General features: G+C 40.1%; 1 protein-coding gene across 5 annotated transcripts in view; it reads left to right on the plus strand.

Annotated features, from left to right (window-relative positions):
- ARHGEF12 (Rho guanine nucleotide exchange factor 12) overlaps positions 1–15,131 on the plus strand; it is an 82,989-nt gene that overhangs the window by 33,370 nt on the left and 34,488 nt on the right. For 4 of the 5 annotated variants that reach the window (XM_056322902.1, XM_056322904.1, XM_056322901.1 and 1 more), the window contains exons 2-7: positions 2,672–2,695; positions 3,442–3,530; positions 12,493–12,591; positions 13,039–13,088; positions 13,896–13,953; positions 14,681–14,859. In XM_056322902.1, coding sequence (XP_056178877.1) covers positions 13,050–13,088; positions 13,896–13,953; positions 14,681–14,859 — 276 coding nt within the window. In that variant the 5' untranslated portion in view covers positions 2,672–2,695; positions 3,442–3,530; positions 12,493–12,591; positions 13,039–13,049. Of the gene's footprint in view, positions 1–2,671; positions 2,696–3,441; positions 3,531–5,153; positions 5,211–12,492; positions 12,592–13,038; positions 13,089–13,895; positions 13,954–14,680; positions 14,860–15,131 lie in introns of all 5 variants that reach the window. The other variant, XM_056322900.1, reaches the window with a different exon arrangement.

A 15,131-nucleotide genomic window follows, 5' to 3' on the forward strand; every position in this document is an offset into this window, starting at 1 on the left:
AGGATAAAGTTTTGGGATAACGTTATTTCACTTAAATTCTTCATTAAAATATTTTCTAGTAGTGTTAGGATTCTTAAATGCAGCTCAAAAGTTCAAGTGCATCAGGTAAAAATGTGGGATAATTCACCTTAACTGTTTTTTCCTGCCTTTGGAGGGACGATGGGTTGTCTTTCCCCAGGATCCTTTTTCTCCGTTTCTGCTTTTCAGTGAAATACTTGATTACTGCTGCATGTGTTTATGGTGTTCAGACAGGGTCAGGCTGGCCTGAGGTGACTTTTGTCATCTTTGCTTTGGGATTCAGGTTGTCTTGCACAAAGTAGTTCCTTACTGGTTGAGATCCGTAAGTGGGAGGACTGGATTCTGGAGAGGTCTGGCTTTGCAGGTGGAGCAGAATGAGGAGAGGCTTGGTTAGCTGCACATTTCTTATTTGAATCTGAGTGGATTTCCCAGGCTTCTAGGATTAAAATATTGTGCTTTCTGGGGAGAGGAGGAAAAAAGACTGTTGCTTCTTATGCACTCTATATGCAGCCTTTTCTCTTCAGTTAATTAACTTATGTGCAGCTTTACCCATAGATTCCTAAGGCTTATGCAATCAAGGGACCTATCTACCCCCTTAATTTTGAAAGCGGTTGTTGTATTTCAGCTAAATTTGATGCTGTTATCTAAAAGATTGCATGTGTCTTGATGTGTATAATTAATTTTGGTAATAGACAACATTTTAATCTCACTTGCATAATGTGTCATCAGCTGTTTGTTTCAGAGTTGCCATATTAGTGCATGCTTGCATAGGGGATTGGCATGTGTGAGCTGGCCAGCATTTTGGGTGTATACGCGTTCAATGGAATACCTATTATTCAAAGTGAGGGATTAAGTTGACTACTTCTGCTGTGTATCCAGTTATGTTTTTCAGGTAATGGGAGGGAGTTACTGTAGCTTTAAGACTGTGTGGTATTTCTGGCTGGGCCACTTTACGTGTAGTTATCGAGGAAAAGGGAATAGGTGAATAGGTGACAAGGTGCCTCTCCTTTGGAGAAAGAAGCTTAAAACATGAGGGGGGTGTGTTGGGCAGCTGTCTTGGTGGTGCTCGAGGAATCTCTTGTAGTGCTCGGAGAGAATGGTTCGGTTCTGCGCGTTGGACCCGTTTGGTTGAACAAGCTCAGTTTGGTCTGTCCTGCACTGTATCCCTCCTTGGGACTGTCCTGCACTGTAATGCAGATGTGCCATGCCCTTTACCAAATAGGTCTGCTTAAAGCTAAATTTAAGATAATAATAATAATAATAATAAATAAAAGGTTGATTTGTTTAATGCCCTGTTAACTTCCATGGTATTAGCCTTTTACTTGAATCTCTTCTCTGCCTCCATCTCATCCTTACCCCATTACTACTTGGAAAACCTGTATAAACTGGAGAAACTGAATGCAATAAGGGTAACTGTTATGTATATGGGTGAAATTATCAGCTGTAATAATTGCAGTTGTCTTCATTTAGAGCAAAAAGTGACTTATGCTTTTCTTGTACATACACACACAGCTCTAAATGTCTGTATTGCTTTCTAGCAAAAGGATCTAAAAACATTTAACAAGGTAGGAATGGAGCTAAACTAACAAATTCTGAGAATAAAATGGTTCTGGTTTATTTAGTAGAAGTTGGTACCTTAAGCTAGATGGCATACACCTTACTCTGTCATTTTTCTGCAGCAATTCAAGGGAAAAAATCCTGGTTTCCTAAGTCCCGCACCTTTTCCTTACTTAAAAAAAAAAAGCATATACACTTCTTCCTCCCTTTAACTTCAGGTTTGTGTTACCTGTTATCTGTATGCCCCAGTAATAATATTTGGAATAGTTAATATAATTTCAATTTAACTTTACTCTGTTGTGCTTGTCTCAAAGATGGTGAGTTCGTACAGTTTCATGAAAATAGTTAGAGATGTTTTTAACTTCACTCTGTTGTGCTTGTCTCAAAGATGGTGAGTTCGTACAGTTTCATGAAAATAGTTAGAGATGTTTTTAACTTCACTCTGTTGTGCTTGTCTCAAAGATGGTGAGTTCGTACAGTTTCATGAAAATAGTTAGAGATGTTTTTAACTTCACTCTGTTGTGCTTGTCTCAAAGATGGTGAGTTCGTACAGTTTCATGAAAATAGTTAGAGATGTTCTCAGGAGGAGGTGTCAGCATGAGCTCCTGTATTACTAGATATTGCAGAACCCACATAGGAAGGAGATAGCTGGAATGTTTCAGCTATAGGAGAATTTTCAGTTAGAGTTTGGACCTTCGTTGGGTACCAGGTACTCGGTCCATCAGCAGGACAGAGTCAAGCTACATTAAGTTTTAGTGTATGGAGCTAGTTGTTAGGAGAGGAAGGTGACCCATGAACTATTATACTGTACTAGGAAAGAAAGAGCTACTAGATACTGCATTTGAGAGAACAGGTTTCTGCGTCTGTTCTTGGTTCTGTTTGAAATCTTAAGAATATTGGTAATAATTCTTCCCCTAGTTGAATCAGCTGTAAATGGACTAATAATTGGCTGAAATAGAAGAACACCAAAAAAGACATTCTCTTGTAAAAGTATTATGGAAGTGTAAAATAACTGTATTTAAGCACTAACGTTGATATCAAACATAATATTGAGAAACAAAGAGTTCATTAAACTTATCTTCTTTCTTCTTTTCAGGTTTCCTCTCAAAAAACCTACAAGGTGAGTTACTGAAGTTTGACTGCTTATCTGTATTGCAAATTATGACACAGCATTTTTGAAGGAGGAATGCCTTTAAAAGGAAAAAAAATGTACAAACACAGATAGCAATGCCCATTACAGATGTGAGGAAATTAAGATCCAGACTGGGCCAGGGTGTCAAAAATGTAGTTGGTGGTATACTTAAAGTGCATGGCATAGTGTTACTGTTTGCATTTCTATTACGTATGCTGGTGGGTCTCATCTTACGTGAGATTTGAGATGGTCAGAGAATGTGACACTGTGTTGGTGCATGAGGTACAGGTGCTTCCTTTGTGGGGTGGGGGGGTGCTATTCTAAATCTTTAATTTTTGCATACTAAAGGTATTTGAAGGTTTAATGGGAGAGGAGGTGGAGTTAAGATGTCATGAGTTTTATTCAGTTTTATGTAGCTTAAATTTAATTTGCTTTTAAAAGAAAACATGGCCTGGTGTTGAATGATAAAGAGAATGCACTTGCTGTTACTAATTTTGAAGGTTAATGAGACAGTTTCTAGAACATTGGATACCCTTCCAAAGATTCTGAGGGAGATCATTTTTCCACCTGAATTCAGTCTGGGAATAAATTTTTTAAGTGAACTCAATGCGTATGTTTTTATCTAAATCCCTTGTTAGCAGACAGAACTAGCTAAGGTTGTTCCTGAGAGCCTTACCAGTTAGGCAGTGCTGCTGTGGTGCAGTAGTCAGGATCCTCTCTTTGGTTTGACACAGACACGGCAGCATTCTGAGCAGAGAGTCTCCAGCTGACAAGAAACAGAAGGTTGAGCGCTGCAGTAGTACACACGACTTTGATCCGACAGGTAAAGTTCTAAAACGTCATAGGTGAAAATTTCTAGACTTCAAAAAGTAGCGGGGATTGAAATAAAAATGATTTTAATGTGTTAACAAATGCGGTTTTCAGAGTTGGGCTGTTCCACAATTGCAAAGCTGTTTTGAAGCATGTGGGCATTGAAATGAATACGGCCTTGCTTTTAAACGTGCTCGTCTACAAAGCAGCTGTTAACTGTGCAAGAATAAACTTAGATTAGTGGTATCAATGAGTAATTCTAACTACTTCCTCTTTCAGAAAAGTCAGTCTGAAATTTCAGTAGGCAAATACTGTAATTAGTTGTGAGTAGTTCTTTTGGCTGTTTTAGTTGAAGTGTGAAATTGGAAATGTTACAGGCTTGACTAGGGCTTGATATTCCTGGTTGGTTTGATTTTGGTTTGGTTTGGTTTTTGAGCCTTAGTGGATTTTGATCCATCTCTGTCACTTGTAAAGTGAATTTGTACTTTCCAATGTGATATATTGTAAGATAAAAGTCTATTTTTAAAGGATATGCTATCCTATTTATTTTTTAACCTTCCAAAAGGTTAAGTTAGGGTCAATTTGGTAAGCCTGTCACAGTGCTGTCTTGGAAATTACAATGCACGCAGGGAGTCTTCACTCTGTCTCTGAAACACTAACCTGTAGACTACTGTGTATGTTCATGAAGTGCATGACAGGCTCTTGTCTGAGCCTCTTGGCCCCATGCAATGTAAGTTTTTCATGTCTGTGTATTCTGCTGTTTAGCCCAGTCTTTTCCCTGGGGCTTGTAGAAGACATGAGAGTTGAATGTAAGGGTGGTAGAACTTGGCGGAATGTTTTTTACACAAGACATTTGAAGTGACATTTATAAACCACCCTGATCGTTAATGCTTTATGCCACTAGATCCATGACTCCTTCCTAGTGTGCACAAAATAAATAAAAATGGGCTTTTAATGTCAGGTAAAAAAAATCCTATACAGGAGAAAACCTGAATTAGCGCTTCTCTTTTCCTTTGTCCTTGGGAGTAGGTAATGTAAAATTATTTCAGGTTGGGGTAGGTCAGGAGAGGTCTCAGTCTGTGAACCTGCTTTGTAGAAGGAATTTGTTTTCTTCAGAAGCAAACTTCAGGAATCCTCTAATCTTAATTTGATGAAAGTCATTGCAATTTTGAGAGATGTTACTTGACACCACTGTTATGATGCTAGTGATCTGGTCTGATAGATGAACTCTGTACTGCAGCTTTCATAAAATTCTTTTCTTTTTAAGGGGTAAATTCAGAATGCTGAACTACTATGCATCTATTGATTACTTACGCTGGAGATTAACGTTACCGGAGTTTCTATGCTTGGACTGTTTTTTATCCAGAATGCTCTCTGTAGTTCATTGTAGAGAACTTCTTTAATTGTCTTAGATTCTGTAATAGATTCTCTGCGGTGTTACCTGTGTCTTCATGTTTGTATTATTCACCCCTTATTCCAAGTGTTTCACCTATGTTTTGTTCACATCTTATTTGTGTTTTGCACGATTTAACCTAATAAGTCAATCTGTGTTTTTCATGAAGTTTTTTTTTTTTTCCTCATGTTTGGTCTCCATATTTTCTATATCTCTCTCTCCTTTTCTCCTGCTCTCATGCAGATAGCTCCTCCAAGAAGACAAAGTCTAGTTCGGAGGAGAGTAGATCCGAGACGTATGGTAAGCTAAAGCAGCTGCTGCAGCCTTGCACCTTTGCAGTCTGCTCCATGCTTTCTGTCTGTGCACCCAAGGCTTTAATCCTTTACCTGATCTGCATGGTTGGCTCTGCAGCAGGGACTGGGAAACCGGGTTTAAATGTTGCTTCAGTGTATCAGCTTGTAGTTTTTATAGTGGCTAGAAACTAACCTGTACCTGGCAAGCATAGGCCCTCACCTGGATTCTCCTGTTATCTGTTGATAGCTGGGAAAACTTGCTGGGGCTGCCCTTCTTGGAAACCTCGTGCCACTGGGTAATTTTGGTGTTGTATGAGGACACAGCTTGTTCTGGACTCCAGAAGAGTTTTTGTGGTTGTAGAAAAGTCTGTGTCTTGCTCTAACTGGAGGTTAATCTGGATAAGCCAGCAGTTCATCTTTTTGCATTATTTGTAGAGGATCTTGTGTCAATTCCTTTTCATGTTTCACAGATGTGGGAAAATGTATCTGTAAATAATTTAAAAAAATATGGAAGAATATGAGCTTCACAATTCTTTGTTCTGAAGAGGGAATAACTTCCATGGCAGTCCCGTATAGTTGTGTGTTACTACTGTGTTGTGGGCTTGTAGACTGGAACAATTTGGCATGTTAACAGTTTGGACAGCCCCACGCATTATGTTGCCAATACACCATGATGGGTGCTGTTGGAAAGAATCTCTAGCAAATACAGCCTGTTTGCTCATACTCCTCCTTTAGCTTACCTCAGATACATCGATCTTCAGGCTGTGAGACTCTCTCCATCCTACCTTTATGTTAATGACTTGTTGACATTCCAATCTCTAAAGATACTTGTATCTTAGAAACTATAAGGTAATAAGTTTTCACAAGTTGGTGGGTGGTCTTTTGGATCCTACTGGATTCTTAAGATTCTTGGACCTAGACTAAATTTGGCCAGTACTGCTACATCTCATGTTTCTAAGTGTGCATGTCCAGCTCTCTCTTGACTCCAGCTGTGGGTTGCCTTTCCTTTCCTTTCCTGTTTGGGTTTTTTTTTTTTTTTTTCTTGATATTTAAAACAATCTGTGATACTTTCTGATTTTTCTCTGTTGAGAAAATTGCTTGCTGCATAACCTGATGTGGGCTTTTGGACAGATGCAGTGTCTTCTAGTATCAGCTATGTCATTCCACTAGAATAAAACTGCCAGGTGTAAATGGCTGTAATCCAGCGTCTTAAACCAGCTATGTAATACAAAATGATGCTGTCATAGCTCTGGTTGTAAGGAACATTAAAAAATAAAAGCAAAAAAACCCACCCAAACCCCCAAAAAACTGACCCTGAATTGTTCCTTCCAAACCAACATAGGCATGTTAGCAAAAGCCCTTTAGTTGCTTCAGTTCAGGGAGGTGTGATCTGTTCCTTCTGTGAAAATGAGATCTCTTAACTTTCCCTGGAATTTTGAATCATGCTTTTTTTTTTTTTTTCCTCCTTCTTTCCATTTTTAAAAGGAAAGTGGTATGACAGTCATGTTCCTCAGGGTGTGAGACTTCCTCAAACTACAAAGCAGAGCTGGAAACCTGTCTTAGGGAGACCAGGCTTGCTGCAGCTTGCGTGTCTTCCTCCCATGCTCAGGGTGAATGAACAGGGACATGGCCTGCTTGAAAAGCATGTGTTTTGGGATGATGCTTCTGATGGACTTGTGTTGAAGGCTTAACCAGTTCTTCCCCTTGCCAGGCAGGTGCTGGTTAGTGACAGCGTAGTGGAGTTCACTAGATCCCTATGTCTTGAACCTGCATTAATTTTTGCCTAATGCTGCTTACCCATAATATACTGGAGGTGCTGTCAAACTGTTGCAGGTTAATTACAGGAAACATTTGGTATGCTTGATGGAATGTATCTGTGTTTATACTTCTCCCTCAGTCTGTGCAGTGTCCTGGTTTTTTATGAATAGCAGAAAGGAACATGACTTCCTAATGTAAGCCTTTACTTCCCCCAAAGTTTCCTGCAGATGCTCTATCCATGCCCAGTATCTATGGGAGCAGTTTCCACTCATCCTTCCTTTCCAGTGGCCTTTGCTGTGTTGGACCTTGCCCTGCCTTTTGTCTCTGCCCTCTACCTTTGCAGGTTCTGTGGTATGCGTAGAGAAGTCTGCTGTTTGCTTTGGATGGGACCAAACTATTTAAAAACCTACAAGTAGAAATACTGCACTGATATTTTTCTCACTGGTGACTGGATGTTAGCTAGCCATCAGAAAGTGAATAATAGAAAAGTCTTGAATGACAACAAGAAAAGGAGGTGTGGCTTCTGTGTATATGTTTGTTCTTACCTCTTGAAATTCTTAATTAAGGAGCAAGAGACCAGAATTTCTTGAAGTATATGAGTGGCTTGGGGGTGGGCAGAGTGTTTATGTAGGGAAATGGTTCTAATACGTGCAAGTTGATCTGTAGTGACATGAAGCTTAGAGTGCAGTATTTTCTTCCGCAAATCCAGACATCTCATATTCATGTATTCAACAAAACATAGATGATCAGGAGAGAGATTGAGTGTAGTTTCAGATATGCTGGAATTTACTAATTAGTGCCATAACCTCCCACAATACTTGATACCTGTTTCTCGAAGTAGAATGTAATCTTTTAATGAACTTGAAATTAGCTTTCAGGGTGGTAGATGAGATATCAGTTCCTCTTCCCTTTTTGCTATAACTTGGTCGCTCTCCAAAGATACCTTCCTTTATGTTTGGTAATGATCAGTCTCTGGCCCAAATATTAAACTAGGCTGTGTACATACTCTTTTCATATATTCTTTCCAACACTGGGATGAGTTTTTAAATCTTTTGTTTTGAAACCCCAGATTTTACCCCTGTTGAGATGTTTTTACATTGAACTTACTCTTCTGGTTTTGTTTCTTGCAGTTCTTGGCAGCCCTGTGTCTTTATGTTGTGGCCACCATTTTCCAGGCTGTTAAGAGGACTCTCAGGAGCCCCTCGTCACTACCCTCACAATAGCCAGGAGGCTGTGAGTGCAGGGGCACTCGACCACAGGGGCTGAATGTGTCGTTGCCATGGGAGCAGATAGTCCTATTTATCATGGTTAAAATACATGGGTCTCTTTTTTTCTAGAAAGGTTACCAAGCCTTGTTTTATGATAAGTTTTAGCAAGACACTATATGCTGCGCTAATTTCAAACAGTATAGTTTTTGGACTGGCTTTACATGACTTCTGTTACCAGGTTATTGGAAGAATCTGAAGAATGCTGCTAGTATGGCATTTGGCATGAAGATCATGGTAATAACTAGAACTAAGTGAAATTCAGAATTTCATCCTTTGAGAAATTTTATCTATAAAAGCTGACGGTATTATTTATTTTGTGGAGCAGCATTTCTGAAAATACTTTATAGAAATAAAGCTTCCCAAATTAAGTGAAACGTGTGGACGTTCTCAAAACCCCAAGGAGTTTGTTTTTGTTTATTAAATGATTCATGTCAAATCGCTGTATTAAATTGCATTTTCCCACTGTGCCCTCATGCCTCCAGGGAGGTTATAGTTCACAAGTCTCCTCCCATGCCATGTCACACACAGTTTGATTAGAGGAGAAGCTACATTGTATTATGGGAGATGTAATTCATGTCTGCTGTCTAGTGAGTCAGGTTTTTAGAAGGAACCCCTGCTTTATTTGTGCACTGCTAGGGAAGTGAACTTTCCTATTTTATTGAATAACTTCCAAATACTTAGGATTTGTGGAAGAGAAGGTGGTAAACGATCTTTTTGCTAGAGAAGCTCCTGGGCAATTGAAATGTGTCTGGAAAGGCTGTTTGAGACAGTGATTTTTACCATGATGTGTTGGTGACCTTGAGAAGTTCGGACTTTACCCTTCCCTGTTGCCAAAAGGCACACTGGTCACGGGCTGGAGCGCTGAGCCACCATGTCGCAGAGGGAGCAGTGCCACCTATTGAAACGTTGATCGTCCTCGTTTTTCTTGCAGCTCCTCTTCTCTGACACTGGTCGTTTCTGACTGCTTTCATTTTTAATCTTAAACCTCTTTAACTACAACACATAGCTAGTTGCTTTACTGTGCTCCTGGCTTGAGGCTATACCAGTGAGTTTTTATAATACACACGAGGATGAAAAAGGATTTTTAAGCTTTATGTTTTTTCTCCACAGAATTTTATGAATCCACTCAAGATACAAACATGTAGTCTCGATTTTGTGTACTTAAAGTATAGAGTGATGTCTCCTCACTGCATGCCGTCAAGATACTGTCATGTCAAAGTGAATGTGGGAATCAGATTATTATTGGTTTGGTTTTTTGAGTACTATTGATGATAAGTTTCTGTTGACCTTGTAATGTTTACTAAATTTCAGTTGAAAAAAAGTGAAATAACGTGGTAAGATATTTCAAAATGAATGACTTGTGATTTCCATTCAGAAAACGTGAGGAATTGGAACAGGAAAGCGAATAAGGTGAATGAAAAACTAATTGCCATTTGCTAACGTGGACTCTTCAGTGTAGCCCCGAACTCATAGACTTTAATTAGAGTGGGTGAAGTTGGTTTAGTTAGTAATTTAATATAAGTGTTTCTGTACGTACTTGTGATGTCCAGGCGTGACAGTAACAGCTGTTGAAAACCTTACGCTGTGTGTCATTGGGCACTCAGTGGTTTGTGGCTTTCCTTTAGGTCCATTCCAGAGTGTCTGATGAGGTGCTCAAGGTACAAGATGCGGGTTATGAAAACATTGCTGCTCTAGTCTTAAAATTCCACCACTAAGCAGATTTGAAATTGAATGTATTTCATTTAAAGAAGTGAGCAAGTGACAAATTTGGGGGGTTTCTTTCCTAATTTTTCCTCACAGCAGTGTAAAAGAGAGCAGTTGAAGGTTGCTGTCTTTAGTTTACCTGGTTCACAGAGGGAGTGCTATCAAAGCTGATCCACTTCTGTAGGCAATGGTGTTATCTTCAGAAAACTTTCAGATAACTTCATTAAAATCACAATAAAGCTGCTGTGTATCTCCATCAAGCATGGAATCTCTCAGCTGGCCTACCTACACCTCATCCAGCCTTTTCTGTTGTTTTAGGAGGAGGGTTAACTGCCTGCTTCTTGTCTGAAGGGAGCAAATACAGGGAAAAAGCAATTACGGACTAATTTGGGTTCAAGCTGTCCTAATTTCAGTTGCCTCCCCATACTAAAATTAAAAGGTGGTCTTGGGTGAAATTGAGTCTTGTGGTATGAAACAGTTTAACTTGATTATTCCTGTAACTTAAATTACGCTCTGTAAAGTCGTTTTATGTTGCATCTCCTACTGCATTGCCACTGCTTTGGCCGCTGGTCAGGTGCATTCAGGGAGGAAGATTATCGGTAGATTCAAGGGTTATTGGTTCTGGAAAAGAAACGAATTTGGTGGAAGAGCAATGAGCACGCAGGGCTATACTGTGCCTTTAAACAAGGACAGTTCTTATGAGTCAAAAGATTAGTTAGTGTCTTACTCATAAAACCTGTACGTCTGGCAGCAGGGTTTAAAATGAGCTGTTTTTATGAAATAGCATATGTTCTCTTTCCCACACCCCACCCTGGGGCATCATTCTTGTGAAGTGAGACTTAAAGAAGCTTGGTCATATAGAAAAATGGGAGGTACAAAAGGGAGAGGCATGTTCTTTCACTTAACCATATAAAGAGGGTGTGAAAGGTGGTGGGTTTTTCCCCCTCTTGTCTGCTTTCACCTTGCATCCATTCTATCAACTTACTTCAGATAACTATGTACAGTATAATTTGTTTCTACTTTATCAGCAGAAGGGGAGTTACTGGGATATGATACTGTGACCAGACCGCTGCAGAAGTGCTGGAATGCAGCTTTTCCTTTCCCACTACTCCCACACCCATTTTCATATATGCCACACTGGAGGAGAACAGGGCTGACTGGGCAGACAGTGTTTTCACTTGAGGCTCCTCATTTCCATTAGGAGTTACTCCAAAGAAGTGAAAGGAGCTGTAGTGGTGCGAGAGTAATTTAAGACATGGGTATGACTCCACACTTTTTTCTAATTCCTTCCTTAAAAATTATTCCAGAAAAGACAGTCTTGCTGGAGCAGCATCTTCACAATTCCCTTAGCTCCCTCTGTACTAACAGAAACTGCTATGATTTTGGTATCTCATTGTGGAGAACACTTAATTCTTTCTCAAGGTGCTGGTGTAAGAATTCTGCCTGATGTGGATTTATAAATGAAGCAGCAAAGCAAGCTGTTAGAAATAAGTGATGTTTAGTAGCTAGTAGTTTCTGTTGTGTAAATAAAAGAACATCAGTGAAGCATTTTGCAGAGTTTTAAGGTCGCTTTTCAAGATAAGGGCTCCATTGTGATAGGCTTTTTGCAGATGCTCCTGGGAAAGTGCCCTGCAATGAATATTCCAGGACTGCTGATTTGTTTTGGTTTGGTTTTCCCTTATTTTGTTTTCAGGTGAGCAATGGACATAGACAGCATTTCACTGTTTGAAAATGCTGTACCTACTAAGTACATTTATTTCTGCAGTAGTATTTATGTTCATGTTATACTGAGTAATCCTGACACCGGGAAACAAAACAAGTTGCCTTTGATGTCACACAGCAAGTTGAAGGACTTGCACCTCCTGGGATTTTGGCCCTGTAGTGGCTCAGTGGGAAATGAGCTTGATTGCAGAAGTTGTGTTCAGTGTAATGTGGCTTGTACCTCTTTATGCTGCTGTTCTGGTTCTTCGTGATAGTCTCACCTGGAGCAGAAGGTGCTCCAAGATGAGATTTTTGTTGAGAGATGGGTGAAATTTTCCTGATCAATAGATCTGTTTTAGTCCAAGCCGCTGATGTAGCTGCTGATGTTAGTCTGAGAGGTTTGTGATTTCTTTTTTAAAGTAGCTTGTAAAACAAACACTTGTTTGATGTTTTTGATGGTGTACTGGAACATGACAGCCTGCTGCCATACTTTGAAGAACTATTAATACAAACAAAGGGAAATTGTGCTCATTGGTTCGTGTACCTAGCTGCCCTTCTTAAAACGCTGCTTCTACCTCAAGTTGTGTCTGATGTGCCAGAGCTGTCTGCATCTCTGCTGTTGTATATCTGTTTTGTGTAACTGAAGCAATAAGCTTGACCTGTCTTGACATCCTATCTGTTTCTGGACTGATGCCCTGTTTCTGTCTCTCATATATTTTCCCTTGTTGTATTGTACCAGTTTCTTTCAGTACTCTGTGATTATCTAGGTGGATAAGGTTTTGGACTGATGCCTAGCTTGTGTCTCTTTGTATTTTTCTCCTTCTCTTTCTTCTGCCCTTTCCCTACTTTCTTATGCAGGTCTTGTTCAACGGTGTGTTGTTATCCAACGGGATGAAAACGGATTTGGGCTGACAGTCAGCGGAGACAATCCAGTCTTCGTGCAGTCCGTCAAAGAAGGTAAGCAGACTTGTTAAATGTGCTAGCCAGTGAGCAGCCTTGAGGGTTTTCCTGTGAGTCATAGAGACATTTGCATGAGCTGGAGGAGAAAACTCCAGATGCCTTCCTCATGGGTGGGATGGCTGTAGGTTCGGAATAGGATGTGCAAGGACATTGCCTGTTGGGATGCAGTGAATCACCTCCTCAGTGTCTGATGTATTTAGAAACTGAGCTCTTGTATCTGAGAGGAAGTAAATGACTCCTTGGAACGTGGTGGGACTGTGGCTTGATATATACACTGCAAAACAGAAGTGCTCTAGTCTAGTCAGAGGTTTTAATCTGATGGAGTCAGAGGAAGCTTGGGTGAGTGCAGCAGGTAGCTTTGTGTGGAGCTGCAGAGGTACTGAAACCAGTTCCCCCTTGAATGGTTCTATTGACGTTGGAACTAAATGATTCTTGCCTCTCTAGATGGAGCAGCCATGCGGGCTGGAGTGCAAACAGGTGATAGAATTATCAAGGTAAGGGCATCCAGATCGTCAGAGAAATGGATCCTTTGTGTTGAATGAGCTCTTTCCCTGCAAGAATGTCATTGATACATCTGCTGTAATGTTTGCATTTGCCTGTGGGATAGGGTGATAGCCTAAGTTTTGATGTTCTGGGGAAACCAGAACAGTAACCACCGAAAGCTCACTACTGGACATTAGTTTTTTTGTGGAGGTCACTCCCATTTCAGAACTTTATGGGCAAGTTCAGCATCCTACAAGGTTCAAGTACCACACATAGAGCAAAAACAGAACTGACAGGAGAAAGAAGGAACGGAGTAAATAAATAGTCTTCCTGGATTATTGTTTTTCCCCTAACTGCCCCTAGGTCTGTATTCTGTTTTAGTCCCAAACAACTAAGAAATCAAGTCAGTAACTAAAGACTCTAAAATATCGCTGCAAAATAATGGTTGTGCTACAGCAGCTACTGACACAGAGCTGGGATTTCAACTACGCATTTAAATTAATTCATTAAATTAGTTACCCTAATTTTTTTTCTGCCCAGTCAGAGGTGGATTGCTTTTTTTTGTTTTTGGTTTGGTTTGAGCGCCTGCTTTTCTTTGGTATGGGTGTATAGGTGTTTTTTGCAGAGCTCTGCTCACCAAGTTAAACTGTTAGAAGGACAAATTGTTTATGTGTTGTCTTGAAAGATACAGTAATGCAGATGGGGGGGAGGAGAAAATATTGTTTCTCATTCTAGTGCTTATTTTGTAGCGTATGGGTACCTTTGATTGGAAATTGGTAGCTAAACACTGTTAACTTTTTCTTCCTCCCTACCCCCAGGTGAATGGCACTCTTGTAACACACTCAAACCATTTGGAGGTGGTAAAGCTGATCAAGTGTAAGTAAAGAGAGGTTACTGGTTTTATCTCTGTGCTCCTTTTAATCATGAAAGGCATAATTTTAAAGAACCAATGACCCATTCTGCTGTCAAGTGACAAGGACGAGGTCTAACCATGCCCCATACTGAGAGATAAAGGGTGTGTATGGAACAGTGAAGCGAAACTGGGGTAATTTTGACATCTCAGACCTGAGCTGATACATACTGTTGCAGTTTATCTGTAGCTTGATTACCATCAAACTTGCCAATGTGTCTTCCCATCTTTTGATTCCACCTTAAATACCACAGCTATTCAGGCACTCTTAATGTAGATTACTGTATGCTGTTTACAACGTACTGGAGTTGATAAAGGAAGTGTGTTCTTGGTTGATTTTCTTGTACAAGGAAGAAGGTGGTAGTGGTTTCTTCCACCCTAACGCAGTTTATTTTGAGGCATGAGCGTATGTATTCTGTAAATGCAACCTGGTAAATACAACTGCTGGAGTAGGAATTGGATTGCGTGCTTTTATTAAGGATTATTACTGTGAAAGAATTTGGATTACCTGAAATTTAAACAGAGATCTTTAAAACAGAGCTGACAGTGCTCTCAGGTTCTCTGGTTTGAAGAACAAATGGGTGAAGAATGGTCTGAGTTTTGTCTCTAGGGCAAAATGGCAACCAGATAAACAACAATCACAGAAATCTGCAAGTGTCTCTGAAATGTGAGTTGTTCTTGTTCTCCCTGCAGCGGGTTCCTATGTAGCTCTCACTGTTCAGGGGCGCCCACCAGGGTCGCCCCAGATTCCATTAGCTGATTCTGAAGTGGATCTGGCAGCATTTGGGCATATGTCTCCCATCATGACATCTCCCTATTCACCTGGCACATCAGGAAATGCAGAAAGGATTACTAGCCCAGTGCTTGTGGGGGTAAGATTTAAAACTTTTTCAAAGAACCAGTGTAGCAGTGGAAGAAATGTAGTAATATATTTTTTTTCCTGAATTGTTTTGTACTTCTTGCACATGTCACGTATTGGCATCAGAATATTTATCCTGCCACCCAGTGGGCTTTTAATCACATGGGGAAAAGCAGTTTGCAAGTAAAAATACCCAGTCCTAGCTGAGATAATAAAAAAAATGGTTTTGAGGGGTTATTCATAGGTTGTCTTGGAGATATACTGTGATTTGTGTGATAGGAGTTT

The sequence above is a fragment of the Falco biarmicus genome, chromosome 20 (assembly GCF_023638135.1).
Source record: "Falco biarmicus isolate bFalBia1 chromosome 20, bFalBia1.pri, whole genome shotgun sequence".
In the NCBI taxonomy this organism is placed as follows: Eukaryota; Metazoa; Chordata; class Aves; order Falconiformes; family Falconidae; genus Falco; species Falco biarmicus.